At 42.3% G+C, this 22,926-nt stretch overlaps 1 protein-coding gene across 1 annotated transcript in view; it reads left to right on the forward strand.

The window, feature by feature from the left end:
- The window catches only part of LOC142654790 (uncharacterized), a 108,512-nt gene that overhangs the window by 6,083 nt on the left and 79,503 nt on the right, over positions 1–22,926 (forward strand). Inside the window, exons 5-6 of the mRNA XM_075828950.1 lie at positions 5,696–5,793; positions 5,960–6,074. Coding sequence (XP_075685065.1) covers positions 5,696–5,793; positions 5,960–6,074 — 213 coding nt within the window. The remainder of the gene's footprint in view (positions 1–5,695; positions 5,794–5,959; positions 6,075–22,926) is intronic.

The raw sequence follows: 22,926 nt of genomic DNA on the forward strand, positions 1-22,926 counted from the left end.
CTGGCAGGTCACGTGGGTGCCCGTAAGACCCGAGACTTGATCGCTCGTCAGTTCTGGTGGCCCACACTGCCCAAAGACATTGCAGACTATTGCTGCGCACACCGTGCAGGAGGAGACAAAGTTGCCCACTCAAAACCGGCGGGCCTGCTCCAGCCGCTGCCTGTGCCCGATGCCCCCTGGCAACATATTGCTATGGACTTTGTCGCGGACTTGCCTCCCTCTGCGGGATGCAGTGTGGTCTGGGTGGTGGTGGACCAATTTTCGAAGATGGCTCACTTCGTTCCGCTGACCGGTCTACCGTCTGCATCTTGACTGGCCACCTTCTTCATCCAACACATCTTCCACCTGCACGGCTTGCCTAGGCATATTGTGTCTGATCGGGGGGGGGTTCAGTTCACCTCGAAGTTCTAGAGAGCCCTCTGCGAACTCCTCGGTGTGAAGTTGGACTTTTCCTCAGTCCAATGGTCAATTCAAGAGGATCAACCAAATCATGGAGAACTACCTACGACACTTCATCTCCAAGCAGCATGATGACTGGGTGCAGCTTCTTCCTTGGGCCAAGTTCTCGTATAATAATCATACTAGCGAGTCCACAAGGAATACACCGTTCTTCATGGTTTATGGCCAACACTCACGTCTCCCTCTTCTGTGTCCGAAGTGCCCGCAGCTGATTCTGCTTTTTCTGGCAGCAGACCCGATCCCCCATTTTGCTGGCGGTGGACCACATGAAACGTAAGGCAGAAACAAGGAGAAGAGAACCTCCCCAGTTTTCTCCAGGTACCAAGGTCTGGCTGTCCTCCAGAAATATCTGGCTGATGGTTCCATCTTACAAGTTTGCTCCCAGGCTCCTCTGACTCTTCGGGACCTTGCAACGAATTAACCCGGTCTCCTACAAGCTTCGGCTGCCTCCTACCCGCCGAATCCCCAACTCCCTTCATGTTTCTCTCCTGAAACCTGTGGTCCTGAACCGCTACTCTAAGACTCTTAGCCCTGCAGTTGCCCCCAGCGGTTCTTTCGAGATATTTGAGGTTAAGGAGATCCTGGACACAAAAAAAGTAAGAGGAAGAACCTTTTATTTAGTAGATTGGAGGGGGTTTGGTCCAGAAGAGAGGTCCTGGGAGCCAGAAGAGAATCTCAACGCGCCTAACCTCATTAGGAAGTTTCTCTCTCGTTTTGGTCCCAAGAGGAGGGGGCGTAAGAGGGGGGATACTGTAGCGTGTCTGGTCGCTGACCACGAACTCCTTCCATCCGGTCGACGCCCTTCTCTCCAGAGATGTCTGCACATGTGGCCATCCTGTTCCACAGTGACCACACGGGTGCGCTCGCAAGCTCAGTCAGCCTTGGAGCGCACACTGGTGTGAGATTGAGCTGATTGCTTTGCCCCTTCCTGTCTTGCCTGAGCCTTGTCGTTATCCTAGTATGTCTATGCAAATGGTCTCCTAAGTGTTTTCCAGTTCCCAGTGCTTCCCGTTCCTGCTACCTGTATCCCGCGCTATCCTCGTCAAGTGCCATGTTGAGCTGAAGTCGTGCTGTGCTGTATTTCGCGCCTGCCTTCTGCCTAGTCCCAGCTGAGACTGTCTTGTTACTGTCTGAGCTACCACAGGTACACTATACGAACTATAGACTGTGTCCTGTTGGCCAGCTACCATACCGTCAAGGCGGTATGGCCCTGGTGGGTCCACATATCCAACGTGACAGTAAATACTTGAAGAACAGCACTTTCTGCAAAATGTCAGAACTCTGTATATTGCTGCAATAAATAAAACTTTACCATTTACTTTTCCCAGCACCAGTTATTAACGGTTAAAAGACACTAGAGAGGGTAGAGAATGACGAGTGGATGTGGATTTATTATCTCCATACTGACCATTTCTTCCACATTCACTTTTTACTTTAGTGATGTTGTAAATTCACTGTACAATATACACACACACACACACACACACACACACACACACACACACACACACACACACACACACACACACACACACACACACACACACATTCACTGTACAATCCACTGTTCTATACATACATAAATACATACATACACACGCACACATACACATCTGTGATCTGAGCGACTGAGAACAGGGCTAGACGACTAGGTCAGATGCTTCCAAAATGTCGAGTCTTGTGGGTTGTTCCCGGTATACAGTGGTTAAAGAGAATGTGTCGCTAGAATTTTTATTTCTTTTCAGTTAAAAGGTTAGTATATAAGTGATTACACTGTTTTAATTTTTTCACAAGTCAGGAAATATTATAAATTAGATTCTAATTTATAACATTTCCATGTGCTGGTCACTAGAGGGAGCAATTCCCAAAATTGCAGCATTGGCAATGTGGTAAAGTAACCTCATTGCTTTATGCTGCAAATTTGGGGTAGACACACTCTCTCTAGTGTTCTCACACAATCCCCCCCTCCTTTATCCTGGCTAGTGCCAGGAGAAGGAGGGGGTTGAATCTTCAAACCTCCTACACTGTGTGCCACCATTTTCTGAGCGAATGCACAGTGTAGGAGGATTAGATACAGTGGTGATCAGACAGTATAACACGAACATAACACACACATCACATACACAAACATAACTTACCTGCTCCTGCCGCCTCCACTCCTATTCCTTGCGCCTTCACTTGTGGCCGGAAGCCGCGTCCGGAAGTCGTCCTCTTACTGTCCGGCCGCGGCTACCGGTCCACATGAAAATGGCGCTGGATTTCGCTCTGCCGAAGACCTTCCTTTTGGTCTGTGTGGGAGCGGCGCATGCGCCGTTCCCACACAGACAGCGTATGCTATAGTGAATGGAACGGCTCCCGTTCGCATTCTCTATGGGGATGTATGTGCCGTATTCCATATCTGTATGTTTCGTTAATGGACAGATACAGAGATGAAAAAAAAATGGCAGCCCCCATCGTGAAGTAAAAGTAAGAAAAAAGTGAAAAGTACAACACAAATAAATAAAATTTATTTTAATAACAACATACTAAAAGCAATATTATATTAAAAAAAAAATTCCGTGACACCTTCCCTTTAAAGAGGCTCTGTCACCAGATTATATGTGCCCTATCTCCTACATAATCTGATCGGCGCTGTAATGTAGATAACAGTAGTAGTTTTTATTTTGAAAAACAATCATTTTTGAGCAAGTTCTGAGCAATTTTAGATTTATGCTAATTCGTTTCTTAATAGACAACTGGGCGTGTTTTTACTTTTTACCAACTGAGCGTTGTACAGGTTAGTGTATGACGCTGACCAATCAGCGTCATACACGTCTCATGGTTCCAGCCCAGCCTCTTTCACCGCACAATCACACTTTAACAATGGGCTGGAACAATGAGAAATGTATGACACTGATTGGTCAGCTTCATACACTCCTCTGTACAACGCCCAGTTGGTAAAAAAGCAAAAACACGCCCAGTTGTCTATTAAGAAACGAATTAGCATAAATCTAAAATTGCTCATAACGTGCTCAAAAATGATAGTTTTTCAAAATAAAAACCACTGCTGTTATCTACATTACAGTGCCGATCAGATTATGTGGGAGATAGGGCACTTATAATCTGGTGACCGAGCCTCTTTAATACCTACAAAAAGTGGTCCACGGAAGGACAACCGGTGCCCCGTGACAGGGTAATGGGCACCCAAGGCTCATTGATGCGCGTGGGGAACGAAAACTTGTCCATGTGTACCGATCCCGCAAAAGAGCTACTGTAGCACAAATTGCTGAAAAAGTTACTGCTGGCTATGATAGAAAGGTGTCAGATCGCGCAAAGCATCGCAGCTTACTGCAGTTAGGGGTGACCCCTGTTTTTTGCCAAAAGCACCTACAATGGGCACATGCATCAGAACTGGACCATGGAGTAATAGAAGTTGGCCTGGTCTGATGAATTACTGTTTCTTTTACATCTCGTGGATGGCCGGCTGCGTGTGCATCGCTTACCTGGTGTAAAAGGGCTGGTAAATTTGTGGATTTCACTTGGCCTGCGTCACCCACCATTACTACCTCCTTTATATTCAGGGTCACTAGGGTTATGCCTAGTTCCCCTACCTTTTCCTTATACTAATGTTAATCTACTTGCTTTGTTGCTAAGTAAGCGTATAAGACCGTACAGTAATACAATTGTATAGTAAATAAAGGGTAATATTTATTACTAAGAATAATCGCACTTACACATAATACATAGAACACAGTAAGTGATCACAGTATAGTATCAGTATACCCCAATACATATAACAAATCAACATATACTGAGTATACTCACACTATATGAAGTACAGTATAAACACTGTCTCACAATCCTATGTTATACCACCACCCACTTACCTAAACATACATATGAGTTACGTTACAATACAATGCACATGCTCACTTGTTTCTGTCCCAATCCCACGTAGCAATAACTATCCCTGTACACTAAGGGTTAAGCAGGTAACCGGGACAGCAAGGGTTAACTTAGGAACTCAGGAGGATAAAGGGTTAACAAGGGGAATGGGTTGCTAAATGCCGGGGGATAGGAGGTAAATGGTGGGAAAGGGTTAAACAGGTACCAGGGGATATGCAGGTCAGGCAGATGGGAATGGGTTGAACAGGGAAGTGTTGTGTTAGGGGGGAGAAGTTGCGTGTAGCTGTTGCTACACGTGGATACTTAGCAGTACATCTGGTCCAAGGTTAGTCAGTTGGTCTCTTGAGGAGGGAGGCAGGAACAAGCGCTAAGAGCCATGAGGCAAGAGAGAGAAGTGTGGGACAGTTTGTCCTTTTAAACCCTCCCGTGCACGTCTGTGTGACATCACATGCTCATGCACGTGCAAGGGGGGAGGGCATGGGCTTATGGCTGCCTCATGGAATCTCATTACCTGGTGAGTGGGATGGAAGCAGTTGTAACTTCCTGCCTCCTCCCCAGAATACCTACGACCAGGTCTGTGAATCTACAAACCTGTCTCCTGGCACATCAAGAGATATATATATATATATATATATATATATATATATCCCCTCCATCTCCATTGAAAGGGGACACTCCCCTTTACACCTGGGGAAGAGAAAGCACCAGGATGTATTTAACCGAAAATTATTCCTAAAACAATATACGACACCCCCTGCCAACAGCAAGATTTATTAGGAACGTACAACGCATTTCACGGTCGATCGGAGCTCTTCATCAGGTGGTTTTTACCCAATGCTTGAAGCCTGCAGGGTGGAGTAGCGGTCACAGATCCTACTTGATTCCACAAACAAACTTATCCTAGTGTTGTACCTTCTGCACAACTGATTCTGGTGGGCATTACTGTGTAGCCTTAAAATAAAAAGTTATAGCTGATGGAATTTGAGGAGGCAAAAACAAAAAAATGGTCTTGGTCCTTATAGCAAAAAAATGGCTCGGTGCTTAAGGCATTTTTTGGTACCAGGGCATTCTTAAAAGAGATGTGCCCTGTCGTTTTTAAGTGTGTACGTTGAATATTATAGATGTGTAACAATGCAGTCTTTTCCTGCTACGCCATTGGCTCTCGTTTGCCCATAGGCCACATCAGGCCTGAGAACTACCAATTTCTAGGACCTAAGCACAGTTGGTGAGGACCTCAATTCTATAATTTACACTCTAAAAATAAACATGGAAACAAGGTGTAGAGAGAAGTGTGTGATCTATAGACACAGATGCAGTAGTCATGTATTCAGTCACTGTGTGTTTCCTACAGATGGATCCAGTAGGAGAAATCCACCAGAGAGATGTCCCAGTCCTCTGTATTCCCAGGACTCTACAGAGGAAAATCACAATGTCCCAGAGAATCATCAGGTAGATGAAGCTGAGTCCTATACCAGATCTATATAGGGGGGTGTGGAGCTTTTTGGTCCTGCGGTCATAGATGTGGTCATAGATTTTGGTGGTTTCTTATGTTGATCTGTTAGATTCTTCGCAGTCCCTGCTGTATTGTACTGAATTGTTACATATGTGAAATCAGGAGGAAGATCTGACTAATATTAAAGTGGAGGATGAAACAGAAGAAGAGCGGGCGAGGGGCGATCAACCGTGTAAGAGTGAAGTGGAGGAGGGAATTCCAGGAGGTGTTACCACAGGTAAGTAGTAATGAATTTCGAAAGTGACTTCAGAGGTTTCTTGCAGATTGACTTTAATTTACAGTTTTTTCCCATAAATCAATAGTATATGCGAAGATAAGAAACGTTGTAATTTTATATTATTACAGAAAATTGTTTTTCTCCGCTTATCAGACTCCTCTACCCGTACCTCTCTGACTTCTGCTCTGAATTCACTGATAAAAACCATACACAGGAGTCTATACACTATGAGTTCAGGTTAAAGCTACTGCCCATAGAAGTCTATATGGAGAGGAAGGAGCTGCTGCAAAGAGAGAGGGACACAGATGATGCTTCTAGTAATGCTATATCGCACCCCAGTGCTGGATTCTCAGCTACAATGCTCAGTACTGCTATATAATATTCTCCATGCTGCTTCTAAATGTGACAGAGGGAGGCGCATGATACTCTCTTCTCACTGTGTGCTGGGCATGGGATACAAGTCCTATAATGGTTAAAGAGGACCTGTCACTAGCTCCTACAAAGTGAGTTATTAGACTCACGTATTTGCCGCTGTGAGAGTCCTGCATGGTTTGTTCCTTCTGAGGGGCGCCCCCATTGCTAAAGATATTGCCCCTCTATTTATTAAACCATATGTAAAGGAATGTCTGAAGGAAACAGCCTCACACTGATAGGTCAGCATCCGAGGCTCTCTGGTAGCTCCACCCGTTGAGAATCGTTAGCTGTCATACCCACTTGGCTAGCCAGCGGTTCATTTAAATATTGTTTAACCTGTTAGTGACTGCCAATACGCCTTTTCATGGCGGCTACTAACGGGCTTTATTCTGATGCATATGCGTTTTCACGGCGCTGCATCAGAATAAATCTGCGGCGCCGGGAGCAGTTAAAACTCCCTTTTGTTAGCTACCGGATGCTGCGCACAATAGCGAGCGCCGCATCTAAGTGGTTTTGAAGAGAGGGAGGGAGCTTCCTCTCTCATCCCAGTGTCTTCTATGGCAACCAGGGGCCTAATAAAGGCCCCCAGGTCTGCCTGTAGTGGATGCCTGCTAGGCCATGATCTGGCATGACCTTGCAGATGCCTGTGCGTTGTAAACAGAAGTATTGCAGTGTATTATAAAAGCGATCGGACGATCGCATAGTGAAGTCCCCTTGTGAGACTAGTAAAAAAAAAAGTTTTAATAAGGTTTTTAATAAATAAATGAAGAAAAATGAAAAATTCACTTTTTCCCCTTACAAAATACTTTATTATGAAAAAAAAAAAGTACACATATTAGGTATCGCCGCGTTCGTAACAACCCCAACTATAAAGCAAAATGAAAAACGCAAAAAAAGTGGCAAAATTGCTGTTTTTTTTTTGTTTTTTTTACGCCCCAAAAGAGTTAATAAATGTCAATCAATAAATTTATATGTACCCCAAAATGGTGCTATTAAAAAATACAACTTGTCCACAAAAAAAAAAAATACCTTCCACAGCTATGTCGACGCAAAAATAAAAAGTTATAGGTCTTCGAATGCGACGATGGAAAAAATGTAAAAAACAGCTTGGTCATCAAGCTTTAAAATAGGCTGCTCACTAAGGGGTTAATAAAGAAGGGGCATTATCTCAGTAATGAGGGGATGCAGAAGTAAGGAACAAACACTGCTGGACTCGTGAGTCTAATAATTTACTAGTGACAGGTCCTCTTTAAAAATCGTGTTATTCCTCATGTTCACACACACATGACCGATTATTCAGGACGTCCACTCAGAATAATAAGTACAATTTAGGGTAAGGTGCTGCCTTAGCGCTTGTTATGCCGCTTGTAGTGTTCAAGACCTCAACACCAGACCATCGCAATCACATGGATGAAGCATCAACACTGACAGAAAACAAAAGTCACAAGTACTCACGAAGTGGATAAGCGGACCCGAACACTGAAGGTAGTAGGAGATGGAGACACATAAATGGAGTGGATGGCAGATGAATAGCATGAAAGCAGTTAACAGATGAATAGACAGTGGACAAGAATTAACAGCACTCATTGACCCTGTCTGAATAATATCCCACAGCAGCAAAAGACAACAGCTCGACAACAGACCAAACGCACAGGAAACATAAACAAACCAGGGTTAATACTGGTCCCAGGATACACATGAATCCCACTATACAAAAACTAGATCTCTTCAGAGGACCAACAGGTCTCACAGTACAAACACATAGATAAGAACATCACCAACTAGAATCTGGAAAGAGTATAGCACATACCAGAAACCGTATAATCCAGGCCTGAAGTAGGCCCAAGAAAAGTACTCCACCCGAATTAACCAGGCAAAGCTAAATTATGACTCTGGACCACATACTCGGGCTGACCATGGACAAAAACAGGAAGAGGTCTACAGATCGCACAATGAATGTCCTGGGCATTCTCATTCTTTGTTGTAAAGCCAACATAAAGGCAACTGGATTAATTTGTCTTAAAATCTTAAAAGGACCAATAAATCTAGACCCAACATGCCACATGGTTGCCTTAACCGGATGTTTTTGGTGGACAGTCACACTCTATCTTCCACTTTGAAGTTATATGGCCTGCAGTGGCGATCAAACTTGTGTTTACCACAAAGGGCAGCTCAGCCGAAAGCCCCGTGGTCCTTACTCCACACTGATTTGAACATCTTTATCCTCAGTGTGAGTAATGGAATGTCAAAACCCACACTGCCGGTAAATGAAGATGCCTTGGGATGAAAACCATAATTGCAGATCAACGGAGAGACAATTGTGGATGCATGACACAAATTGTTATAAGCAAACTCTGCCCACGACAAAAAGTGGACCCAATCATCATGTTCTGAAACGTAACACCAGAGATATTTCTGTAATGTCTGGTTCACTGTCTGTCTGACCATTGGTCTGTGGATGATAGGCGGTGGAGAAACACAAATCATTGCCTTAGCCCAAAAGGCCTTCCAAAATCTAGCCACGAACTGTGAACCCCTCACGGATACAATATTTTCAGGAATACCATGAAGTCTCACCACTTGTTGAACAAAGTGATTATCCAGCTTATCAGCAGAGGGCAACTCCGACAAGGGTATAAAATGGGCCATTTTACTGAACCTGTCTACGACAACCCAAATGGTATCTCTGCCCCCGGATTTTGGCAATTCGAGAAAGTCCATGGATATGTGTGTCTGTGGTTTCTTGGGAGTGGGCGAAGGCTTTAACTGACTAAAAGGTAATGCTGTAGATGTCTTATTGCGAGCACAGATGTCACATTCCACAGCAAACCTTTCTACATCTCTCCTCATATCTGACCATCAAACTGATCGAGAAAAGGTCTTGCACATCTTAGTTACACCTGGATGACCGGCCAACTTACTGCCATGACACTCTAAAAGAACAGCAGGTCTAAGGTTACTAGGAACAAACGAGCGTAGGGCGGTTGTCTCTGCAGATGCCTGAGACTGAGCCTGCAGAAGTAAATCAGAAATATCCTGTGTTCGCCCTGTCACATTTTATCAGGAGGAATGATGGAAGAAGGTACAGGGGTCTCCACATGTTGCTGTAGAAAACTGCGAGAATGGGCGTCAGCCTTAAAGGGTTATTCCCATCTCCCCTCATATTTTTTTATTCCCTAAATCTTTTTATTTATCAAAAATAAATATATTACACCCCTCCATTGTTTGATTTTACCCCATAATCACACTACAGGACTGCATGGTCACGCACCTTGTTCCCTATAATTTCTGCTTGAGTGGGCGGTACAAAGCTCTTTCCATTCTCATAACCAGCAGATGGCGCTGTGAAAATATCACAGCACCACTTGCATCAGAATGCACACTCCCGATGCTGCTATGTATTGTATTATATGCAGCATTCGGATTACAATGTAGTGCTAAAGTAACGTCTAACGGGAGGTTTACTCGTTCCTCCCTCGTTATCATTCTCTATGAGCTGTGTAAAAGTACAATGTCCTCTCCCCTCTTTCTCCAGTTCAGTGTTCCCGTCTTCTAAACTTGTCCACAGTATTACAAACTATTTGTGTTTGCTCCAAAGTCCATTCTGATATCTCTATATTTACATATAGAGATAACAGAGCTTCAGAGCAAGCACAAGTGTGAAAGTCCTGATAAGGGCTCTGCTGTGGTAGTCTCGGCAACGATGTGCCGTGAACAGCTTAATAGGACGGCTCTTACTTAACATGCCGGGCAGCCGTTCCTATTCACTTCTATTACAGGAAGAAGAAGAGGGGGAGGCTGGGCTGAGAGGGGAATAGTACCGCTCTCAGGCTACTGCGCATGCCTGAGATCTGTCCTATTCACTTATATTGTAAAGGAGAGAGGTGGCCGGGCCGGGAGATTCTGCGCATGCGAGACCAATGCGCGCTCCTGTGAACTCAGCAAAAGAAATAGGAAGATGTAGAAGCACATCTGCGCAAGCGCGGCCACTGCTGCAGGATCCTGATGGTGGTCGTACAGTGAAGGAAATAAGTATTTGATCCCTTGCTGATTTTGTAAGTTTGCCCACTGTCAAAGACCTGAACAGTCGAGAATTTTTAGGCTAGAAATTTTTTTTTAATTTTTTTAGTTAAACAGTTAGTGTATAAGTGATTAAACATTTGTTCTAATTTTTTTTAATTTTTTCACGAGTCAGGAAATATTATAAATTAGATTCTAATTTATAACATTTCCCAGTGCTGGTCACTAGATGGAGCAATTCCCAAAATGGCAGCTTTGGCATGTGGTAAAGCAACCACATTGCTTTATGCTGCAAAATTTGAGAATACTCACTCGCTCTAGTGAGCTCACAGAATCCCCCCTCCTTTATCCTGGCTAGTGCTAGGAGAAAGGAGGGGATTGAACGGTCAAACCTCCTACACTGTGTGTCGCCATTTTTTGAGCTAACACACAGTGTAGTAGGTTAACATACAGTAGTAAACACACAGTAAAACACGTACATACACAGACCTAACTTACCTGCTCCTGCCGCCGCTGCTCCCTCCGGTCCGTCCGCTCCGTCTGCTACCTCCGCTCCAAGTGCACAAGTCCGGAAGCCGCGACCGGAAGTAGTAATCTTACTGTCCAGCCGCGGCTTCCGGTCCACAAGAAAATGGCGCCGGACATTGCTCGGCCGGATTTGGACTGTGTGGGAGCGGCGCATGTGCCGTTCCCACACAGATGGCGTACAGCATAGTGGATGGAACGGGCCCCGTTCGCATTCACTATGGGACTGTAATGTGCCGTATTCCATGTCTGTATGTGTCGTTAATCGACACATACAGAGATGGAAAAAAAAATGGCAGCCCCCATGGACAAGAAAAAGTGATAAAATAAAAAAAAGTAAAACACAAACACACAAATAATTTTTTTTTAATAAAACACTAAAAGCAAATTGATATAAAAAATTGTTTTTTCGCGGCACTCGTCCTTTAATTTTACCAGTGAGAGATAGATTATAAAAAAAAAAAAAACAGAAAATCACATTGTCAAAATTATATATATTTATTTGCATTTTGCACAGAGAAATAAGTATTTGATCCCTTTGGCAAACAAGACTTAATACTTGGTGGCAAAACCCTTGTTGGCAAGCACAGAAGTCAGACGTTTTTTGTAGTTGATGATGAGGTTTGCACACATGTTAGATGGAATTTTGGCCCACTCCTCTTTGCAGATCATCTGTAAATCATTAAGATTTCGAGGCTGTCGCTTGGCAACTCGGATCTTCAGCTCCCTCCATAAGTTTTCGATGGGATTAAGGTCTGGAGACTGGCTAGGCCACTCCATGACCTTTAATGTGCTTCTTTTTGAGCCACTCCTTTGTTGCCTTGGCTGTATGTTTCGAGTCACTGTCGTGCTGGAAGACCCAGCCACGAGCCATTTTTAATGTCCTGGTTGAGGGAAGGAGGTTGTCACTCAGGATTTGACGGTACATGGCTCTATCCATTCTCCCATTGATGCGGTGAAGTAGTCCTGTGCCCTTAGCAGAGAAACACCCCCAAAACATAATGTTTCCACCTCCACGCTTGACAGTGGGGACGGTATTCTTTGGGTCATAGGCAGCATTTCTCTTCCTTCTAACACGGCGAGTTGAGTTAATGCCAAAGAGCTCAATTTTAGTCTCATCTGACCACCGCACCTTCTCCCAATCACTCTCAGAATCATCCAGATGTTCATTTGCAAACTTCAGACGGGCCTGTACATGTGCCTTCTTGAGCAGGGGGACCTTGCGGGCACTGCAGGATTTTAATCCATTACGGCGTAATGTGTTACCAATGGTTTTCTTGGTGACTGTGGTCCCAGCTGCCTTGAGATCATTAACAAGTTCCCCCCGTGTAGTTTTCGGCTGAGCTCTCACCTTTCTCAGGATCAAGGATACCCCACGAGGTGAGATTTTTGCATGGAGCCCCAGATCGATGTCGATTGACAGTCATTTTGTATGTCTTCCATTTTCTTACTATTGCACCAACAGTTGTCTCCTTCTCACCCAGCGTCTTACTTATGGTTTTGTAGCCCATTCCAGCCTTGTTCAGGTCTATGATCTTGTCCCTGACATCCTTAGAAAGCTCTTTGGTCTTGCCCATGTTGTAGAGGTTAGAGTCAGACTGATTAATTGAGTCTGTGGACAGGAGTCTTTTATACAGGTGACCATTTAAGACAGCTGTCTTTAATGCAGGCACCAAGTTGATTTGGAGTGTGTAACTGGTCTGGAGGAGGCTGAACTCTTAATGGTTGGTAGGGGATCAAATACTTATTTCTCAGTGCACAATGCAAATAAATAAATATAATTTTGACAATGTGATTTTCTGTTTTTTTTTGTTTTTTTTTTTATATAATCTATCTCTCACTGGTAAAATTAACCTAGCCTAAAAATTCTAGACTGTTCATGACTTTGACAGTGGGCAAACTTACAAAATCAGCAAGGGATCAAATACTTATTTCCTTCACTGTATCTATTGGAGACAGACCAAATACAAAGAAGAGGACACCCGATCCAAGAGGAGGAATATCTCAGAAACGATGAAAAAAAGAAACATAAAGGTAATTGCTAAGTTTTATTAATTTACATAAGGAACCTATTGAAGTATGATCTTCAAGTTGGGAATACCCCTTTATGGTTTTTGGAACGTGGAACTAGATGAATGGAACCGTCATACACTCTGAGGGGGAAGAACATCAGCAGATTTTTCACACAAAACATTCACAAATTCTCTATACTCAACAGGCAGACCCTGGTGACCGCGACTAGAATCGGTGGAAGTAAAACATCTCCCCGAACAAAACTTTCCCACTGCACTAATTCTCCTGAAGTCTAATCAAACACTGGATTATGGAGGAACAACCAATGATATCCCAAAATAATTGTATAGGAGGGAGAGCAAACTAACAGAAAATAAATAATCTCACAGTGGATACTTCCTTCTGAATACTTCAGTCCAGGAGTACGGCATCTTACCGATCCTTCAGACACAGGAGTACCATCCAACGAACAAATGTCAATGGGTTTTTCCAGAGGTGCAGGGATAATCTCCAACTTCTTTGCCAAATCCAAATCTAGAAAATCTGCTGTAGTACCAGAATGAACAAAGGCCTGCATAGAAGAGTACATAGGAAGAGAGAACTACAACTCCCAACATCTCCATGCTGCTATTATGGGATATCAAAGGACATTACAGGGGGGTGTATATGTGGACAGGACTACAACAATACAGGAGGATGATATGGGATATCAGACGATCATTACAGCATTCCCCTGGCTCCATCTCGTGCACAATTTATAACATATAGAAGAGAAAAACACTGAATACATCACTTCTCCACCCAGCACAGGAGCCTGGCCCCCTCAGAGTTCCGCCCCACCCATCACATCATGTGATCGTCAAAAGTCCTTTATCCAGCAATTCTCTCCACTGAGAAGCTCGGACCACTCCTACATCGGTCACATGATCATCTTGACCCCTCATGTCTTGTGATCATCATCACAGGTCCTTCATCCATCGTTCACTCTTTCCACTTCTAAGCTCAGCCCCCTGATCCATCAGTCGTGTTCTTAATATCGTCACTACTACTACTCTCTATTGCTGAGCTCCGCCCCTCCTGCGCCGGTCACATGGTGGTGACATCACAGGTCCTTCAGCTATTGCCGTGTTAGAGGTAGAGAGCAGCGCTGGTCGGGTGTTCTCTCTGTTATGTCACCCCTGGTCTGAGTGTGTATACAGAGAGCTGTCAATCATTGAGTGACCCCACCCACTGGACTCCTAAACTCAGGAGGGACTTAACCTCTTCAGTACTGGCCTCGTTGGGTTAAGTAATGCAGGAACTTCAGAGAGTGGTTTTTATTTCTGGTCTTTGTAGTGGTATGATGTTAATTTTTTGTGGCACAGGTCGTGTTTTGTAATGACATAATATTAGGAACATACAACTAAGGCTTAGTTCACATCTGCGTCGGTGCTCAGTGCGTAGGTTCCGTCTGATTTTCCGTCGGGAACCCATGAACGGAAGCCATAGGATACCGTTTGCATCACCATTGATTTTAATGGTGACCGATCCGGTGCAAATGGTTTCCGTTTGTCACCGTTGTGTAAGGGTTCCGTTGCTTTAATGGAATCAATAGCTCAGGCGACTTCGGTATTGATTATGTCAAAACAACCCGTGAACGGAGCCCCGATGCAGATGTGAACGAAGCCTTATTCAGTAACTTTTAAATACATTTTTTATTTTTTTGTTAATGTCGTTCACCGTGCGGTTTAAGGGAGTGTTCACACGTAGCGAATACGACCCACAACACGCAAGGAAATACGGACGAATATTCGCCTCAAATGGTGTAAGTATATTACTTCGGAATGCTGCTCTGTGTCCAGGTGACCCCGGTGATTGCGTTTTAATCATGTGATCTTTCCAGCCTGTGATTGGCTGTGATTGGCTGCGGGGGTCACGGTCTTTCTTATATATGTGGAGCCGCTACAGATTCTGGGAACAATGATGTTTGTTGTGGAACTTGACTTTCCCATTGAACTTATTGTGGAAATTCTGCAACAAATACGTAGCGAATCCGCAGTATAAATCCAATATCCCAATAATCCACACCGCAGGTTAACCCCTTAACGACCAGCCCATTTTCTGTTTTCTTTTTTTTCCCTCTCCATCTTCTCAGATCTAACTTTATTTTGTTTTCCAGTCAGTGCCGTGGTGTGAAGGATTCTATTTTGCGGGACAAGTTGTAGTTTTTCAGGGCATCATGTAAAGTATCACATAATGTCACTGCAACTGAAATGGGGAAAAAAAAATTCTCATTCCTCCAATGTTTTTTGGTTTAGTTTTTATAGCGTTCACCGTGTTGGTAAAAACAATTTGTTTTTATTTTGAGGTCCATACAATTTACGGCAATACCAAATTTCTATAGTTTTTTTCTTTGCAAATGTCGCACATCATGAAAAACTAATTGTAAAAAAAATTAGTTTTGTCGCCAAATTCTCAGAGCCGGAAGTTTTTTCATTTTTCTGTTGATGGAGCGGAGTGAGTGTGTGTTTGTTTTTTTGTGTGGCGAGCTATAGTTTTGATCACTTTTTATAAAAAATAGTTTTTTTTTAAAGCTAAGGTGACCAAAAAACAGCAATTCACCATACAGGTAAATAACATTATATTGTGATCGTTCTGACTTTTACGGATGCTGTGATACCAGTTATGTTTTCTTATTTTAGTTTTTTTATGTTCCTTTAGAAAAAAAATGTGTGTGTTTTTTTTTTTTTTTTGTACATGACTAAAAACTTTATTTGACTACTTCTTACAAGTTGTATTACTCCCCTGGGGGACGTAAACTAGTGATGCTTAAATCGCTGGTACAATACAATGTATTACTAATGTAACGGAGTATATCGTGATTAAGCTTAACCCCTTAAAGGACGAGTGTCGAAAAATTTTCTTTTTTTATATCAATTTGCTTTTAGTGTTTTATTAAACATTTTTTTTATTTATTTGTGTGTTTTTGTGTTTTCACTTTTTCTTGTCCGTGGGGGCTGCCATTTTTTTTTTCCATCTCTGTATGTCGATTAACGACACATACAGACATGGAATACGGCACATACAGTCCCATAGTGAATGCGAACGGGGCCCGTTCCATCCACTATGCTGTACGCCGTCTGTGTGGGAACGGCACATGCACCGCTCCCACACAGTCCAAATCCGGCCGAGCAACGTCCGGCGCCATTTTCTTGTGGACCGGAAGCCGCGGCTGGACAGTAAGATTACTACTTCCGGTCGCGGCTTCCGGACTTGTGCACTTGGAGCGGAGGTAGCAGACGGAGCGGACGGACCGGAGGGAGCAGCGGCGGCAGGAGCAGGTAAGTTAGGTCTGTGTATGTACGTGTTTTACTGTGTGTTTACTACTGTATGTTAACCTACTACACTGTGTGTTAGCTCAAAAAATGGCGACACAGTGTAGGAGGGTTGACCGTTCAATCCCCTCCTTTCTCCTGGCACTAGCCAGGATAAAGGAGGGGGGATTCTGTGAGCTCACTAGAGCGAGGTGAGTTTTCTAAAATTTTTCAGCATAAAGCAATGTGGTTGCTTTACCACATGCAATGCTGCAATTTTGGGAATTGCTCCATCTAGTGACCAGCACTGGGAAATGTTATAAATTAGAATCTAATTTATAATATTTCCTGACTCGTGAAAAAATTAAAAAAAATTAGGACAATGTTTAATCACCTATACGCTAACTGTTTAACTAAAAACAAAAAAATAATTTTTTCTAGCGACACATTCCCTTCAAGGACGAAGAGCCTAGTTTCTTGCCTTAAGGCTCAGAGCCCATTTTTTGAATTGGACGTATTTCACTTTGTGGTAATAACGTCGGAATGCTTGAACCTTTCCAAGCGATTCTGAGATTCTTTTCTCGTGAGACATTGGGCTTTGTTAGTGGTAAAATTTGGTCGATATATTCAGTGTTTATTTGTGAATTTAACATTTTAGAAAAAATTAACATTTTTCTGAATTTTTAAATGCATCTGCTTGTAAAACAGACGGTTATACCACCCAAAATAGTTACTAGTTCACACTTCCCATAAGTCTACTTTAGACTGGCATCATTTATTTTTTTTCTTGGACGTTACAAGGCTTAGAACATAAACAGCAATTTCTCATATTTTTAAGAATTTAAAAAGTTTTTTTTTTTTAAGGTACTTGTTCAGTTCTGAAGTGGCTTTGAGGGGCCTATGTATTAGAAACCCCCATAAAACACCCCATTTTAAAAACTAGACCCTTCAAAGTATTCAAAACAGCATTTAGAAAGTTTTTTTTAACCCTTTAGGCATTTCACAGGAATCAAAGCAAAGTGGAGGTGAAATTAGCTAATTAAATTTTTTTCTTGCTGAATTTCAATTCTATTCCATTCTTTTTCTGTAACACAGAAGGTTGTACCAGAGAAACCCTACTAATCATGTATTGTCCAGATTCTGCAGTTTTTAGAAATGTCCCACATGTGGCTCTAGTACGCTCGTGGACAAACACAAGCCCCAGAAGCAAAGAAGCACCTAGTGCATTTTGAGGCCTCTTTTTTATTAGAATATATTTTAGGCAGCATGCCAGGTTTGAAGAGGTGTTGAGGTGCCAAAAAAGTAGGAATCCTCCAAAAGTGACGATATTTTGGAAACTACACCCCTCAAGGAATTAATTTATGGTTGTTGTTACCATTTTGATCCCACCGTTTTTTCACAGCACGTATTTGAATTGGGCTGTGAAATTAAAAATATATGTAACTTTGTTCCAATAAGATGTCGTTTTGGCTCAAAATTTCTTCTTTTCACAAGGATTAAAATACCCCATTTTGTTGCCCAATTTGTCCTGAGTGCGGCAATACCCCATTTGTGGTGATAAACTGCCGTTTGGGCCCATGGGAGGGCTCAGAAGGGAAGGAGTGCTATGTGTTCTTAGGAGTCCAGATTTTGCTGGATTGGTTTTTGGGTGCGATGTCGCATTTGCAGAGCCCCAGAGGTATCAAAGCAATGGAAACCCACCAGAAGTGACCCCATTTTGGAAACTACACCCCTCAAGGAATTCATTTATGGGTGTTGTGACCATTTAGACCCCACAGTTTTTTCACAGAACTTATTTGAATTGGGCTGTGAATTTAAAAATTTTTTTTTACTTTTGGCTCAAAATTTCTTATTTTCACAAGGAATAAAATACCCCATTTTGTTGCCCAATTTGTCCTGAGTGCTGCTATACCCCATATGTTGTGATACACTGTCGTTTGGGCCCATGGGAGGGCTCGGAAGGAAAGGACCACCATTTGGCCTACTGGGGATTTTCTGGTGCGAAGTCATGTATGCAGAAGCGCCTGAGGTACCAGTGCAGTTGAAACCCCCAAGAAGTGACCCCGTTTTAAAAACTACACCCTTAAGGCATTCATCTAGAGGTCTCGTGAGCATTTTGACTGGAGACATACACCCCATTAACTGTAATGTGGGTTCTCCTGGGTATGGCAATAACCTACATGTGGCTGTTATCAGCTGCCTGGGCGCGCAGCAGGGCTCAGAAGGGAAAGATGAGGGGGATAAGCTGTGTGGAGTGCATCAGGGTAAGTAAAACTGGGGTACATTAAAAATCAAGGAATGTATGATACATTTTAAAACGCTTTCATACAGAGCCCTGGTTTTTCGGGACACGTGTCACATTGATATATTGTGTTCTACCTTATCCCCCTCTTATAGCAGACTTTGCACCTCTTTTGTCTTTTTCCCTTCTTGCCAGTTTGGGGAAATTCTCCTGGAAAGTGTTGCCCTGGTACGATGCGTGTGGCCTCGCTTCCAGAAGTACTGGGTGCCCCTCCTTCTTTGTCCCTAAAGATTAGGTTCTTGATAACCACCTCTTGAAATTCCAGGAAAGTTCCCGTCTCGCCTGTACATCGACGTAGCACGTACGCATTGTACAATACCATCTGTATATTGTGCACGGCCAGCTTCTTATACCACACCGCATGGCGCTGTAGGGCTTCAGGACTTGGTCTGACAAGTCCACCCGTCCCATGTACCTATAGAAGTCCAGGATGCAGTCTGGTTTGGGGGTCTCTGTACTGGTACCTCGTACAGGTACATGGGTACTGGTGTGGCATCTCTCTTGTCCTTGTACTTGGCACACAATATATTGCTGCTGGATTGTGCCCTGCTCTCACCCCTTCTGAGTATTTGCCCAAGCTGTGTCTTGGGGAGGCCTCTCAGGTTTTGTTTATAGCAGTGCCGCATGCCGCTGGATTTCTGGAAGCGAGGCACTTGAAGAGTGGGACACTGGTATAAAAATTATCATGGTAGAGGTGGTGACCCTGGTCCAGCAGTGGGTACACCAAATCCCACACAATTTTTGCATTAATTCCCAGTAAGGGGGGGGGGGCATTGGGGGCTGAATACTGTTGTCCTTCCCTTCATATATCCTAAATATGTAGGTATACCCTGATGCGCTCTCGCACCGCTTATACATCTTCACGCCATACTTTGCCCTCTTACCCGGCAGGTACTGGCGGAATTGAAGCCTCCCTTTAAAATGTACCAAGGACTCATCAATAGAAATGCACTTCTCGGGGTGTATGCTTGGGAAAACCGGGCACTGAAATGGTCTAAAAGGGGTCTCCGTTTATACAAACGGTCAAAGCTGGGGTCATCTCGGGATGGGCAATGCTGATTATCAGTATAATGTAAGAAACGAAGTATTGCCTCCTTTTTTTTTTTTTTTAGGTGCCAGCTCCGTTTCGAAGTTGCTTTGGGGAGCCTATATATTAGAAACCCCTATCAAACACCCCATTTCAGAAACTAGACCCCTCAAAGTATTCACAACAGCATATAGAAAGTTTAACCTTTTAGGTGTTTCACAGGAGTTTAGAGCAAAGTAGAGGAAAAATTGAATTTATTAGGCACCATGTCCGGTTTGAAGAGGTCTTGTGGTGTCAAAACAGTGGAAACCCCCCAAAAGTGACCCCATTTTGGAAACTAGACCCCTTCAGGAATTCATTGTAGTATCCAAGGGGTGCATGTGACTTTTTTATCAGTTTTTATTCTATTTTTAAGAGGCGTGGTGACTAAAAAACAGCAATTCTACTATTGTTTTTTGTTTTTTTTGTATTTTTTTACAGCGTTCACCGTGCGCTATAAATGACATATTCACCTTATTCTGCGGGGCGATACGATTACGGCATTACCATATGTTTATAGTTTTTTTTATGTCTTATGGCGTTTGCACAATATAATACTTTTTGTAACAAATCATTAACTTTTTATGTTACCTTATTCTAAGAGCCAGAAATGTTTTATTTTTCCATCAAGAAAGCCGTGCGAGGACTTGATTTTTGCGTAACGAACTGTAGTTTCGATCAGTACCGTTTTTAGGTACATGCGACTTTTTTATCTCTTTTTTTATTTCATTTTTTTGGGAGGTGAAGTGACCAAACAATTGTGATTCTGGTATGGTTTATTATTATTTTCTTTTATGGCATTCACCGCGCAGGATAAATAACGACATCATTTTGTAGTTCAGGTTGTTACGGACGCGGCGATACCAATTATGTATAGTTTATTTGTTTTATTTTTATTAATAATAAAGGACTTTTATTTTTTTATTTTTACACAACTTTCTTATTTTATTACTTTGTCCCAGTTGAGGGCAGGAGGCCCTGATCGCTATTCTATTACACTGCACTACATGCGAAGTGCAGTGTATTAGAGCTGTCAGCTACTCGCTGACAGCAAGCATAATGGGTCCTGACTTTGTCAGGACCCACTAGGCTTCCGTCAATGGCGTAGCCGGAGTCCGTTTGCTATGTGTGATCACTTATATAATATACACTGATTATCAGGATTGTCCCTGGTTCTATGTGTGATCACTTATATAATATACACTGATTATCAGGATTGTCCCTGGTGCTATGTGTGATCACTTATATAATATATACTGATTATCAGGATTGTCCCTGGTGCTATGTGTGATCACTTATATAATATATACTGATTATCAGGATTGTCCCTGGTGCTATGTGTGATCACTTATATAATATACACTGATTATCAGGATTGTCCCTGGTTCTATGTGTGATCACTTATATAATATACACTGATTATCAGGATTGTCCCTGGTACTATGTGTGATCACTTATATAATATACACTGATTATCAGGATTGTCCCTGGTGATATGTGTGATCACTTCTATAATATATACTGATTATCAGGATTGTCCCTGGTGCTATGTGTGATCACTTATATAATATACACTGATTATCAGGATTGTCCCTGGTGCTATGTGTGATCACTTATATAATATATACTGATTATCAGGATTGTCTCTGGTGCTATGTGTGATCACTTATATAATATACACTGATTATCAGGATTGTCCCTGGTGCTATGTGTGATCACTTATATAATATATACTGATTATCAGGATTGTCTCTGGTGCTATGTGTGATCACTTATATAATATATACTGATTATCAGGATTGTCCCTGGTGCTATGTGTGATCACTTATATAATATACACTGATTATCAGGATTGTCCCTGGTACTATGTGTGATCACTTATATAATATATACTGATTATCAGGATTGTCCCTGGTGCTATGTGTGATCACTTATATAATATATGCTGATTATCAGGATTGTCCCTGGTGCTATGTGTGATCACTTATATAATATACACTGATTATCAGGATTGTCCCTGGTGCTATGTGTGATCACTTATATAATATATACTGATTATCAGGATTGTCTCTGGTGCTATGTGTGATCACTTATATAACATACACTGATTATCAGGATTGTCCCTGGTGCTATGTGTGATCACTTATATAATATATACTGATTATCAGGATTGTCCCTGGTGCTCTGTGTGATCACTTATAGAATATATACTGATTATCAGGATTGTCCCTGATACTATGTGTGATCACTTATATAATATACACTGATTATCAGGATTGTCCCTGGTGCTATGTGTGATCACTTATATAATATATACTGATTATCAGGACTGTCCCTGGTGCTATGTGTGATCACTTATATAATATATACTGATTATCAGGATTGTCCCTGGTGCTATGTGTGATCACTTATATAATATACACTGATTATCAGGATTGTCCCTGGTACTATGTGTGATCACTTATATAATATACACTGATTATCAGGATTGTCCCTGGTGCTATGTGTGATCACTTATATAATATATACTGATTATCAGGACTGTCCCTGGTGCTATGTGTGATCACTTATATAATATATACTGATTATCAGGATTGTCCCTGGTGCTATGTGTGATCACTTATATAATATATACTGATTATCAGGATTGTCTCTGGTGCTATGTGTGATCACTTATATAATATATACTGATTATCAGGATTGTCCCTGGTGCTATGTGTGATCACTTATATAATATACACTGATTATCAGGACTGTCTCTGGTGCTATGTGTGATCACTTATATAATATATACTGATTATCAGGACTGTCCCTGGTGCTATGTGTGATCACTTATATAATATATACTGATTATCAGGATTGTCACTGGTGCTATGTGTGATCACTTATATAATATACACTGATTATCAGGATTGTCCCTGGTGTTATGTGTGATCACTTATATAATATATACTGATTATCAGGATTGTCCCTGGTGCTATGTGTGATCACTTATATAATATATACGGATTATCAGGATTGTCCCTGGTGCTATGTGTGATCACTTATATAATATATACTGATTATCAGGATTGTCTCTGGTGCTATGTGTGATCACTTATATAATATATACTGATTATCAGGATTGTCCCTGGTGCTATGTGTGATCACTTATATAATATATGCTGATTATCAGGATTGTCCCTGGTGCTATGTGTGATCACTTATATAATATATACT

This window comes from Rhinoderma darwinii, chromosome 1 (assembly GCF_050947455.1).
Source record: "Rhinoderma darwinii isolate aRhiDar2 chromosome 1, aRhiDar2.hap1, whole genome shotgun sequence".
Taxonomy (NCBI): domain Eukaryota; kingdom Metazoa; phylum Chordata; class Amphibia; order Anura; family Rhinodermatidae; genus Rhinoderma; species Rhinoderma darwinii.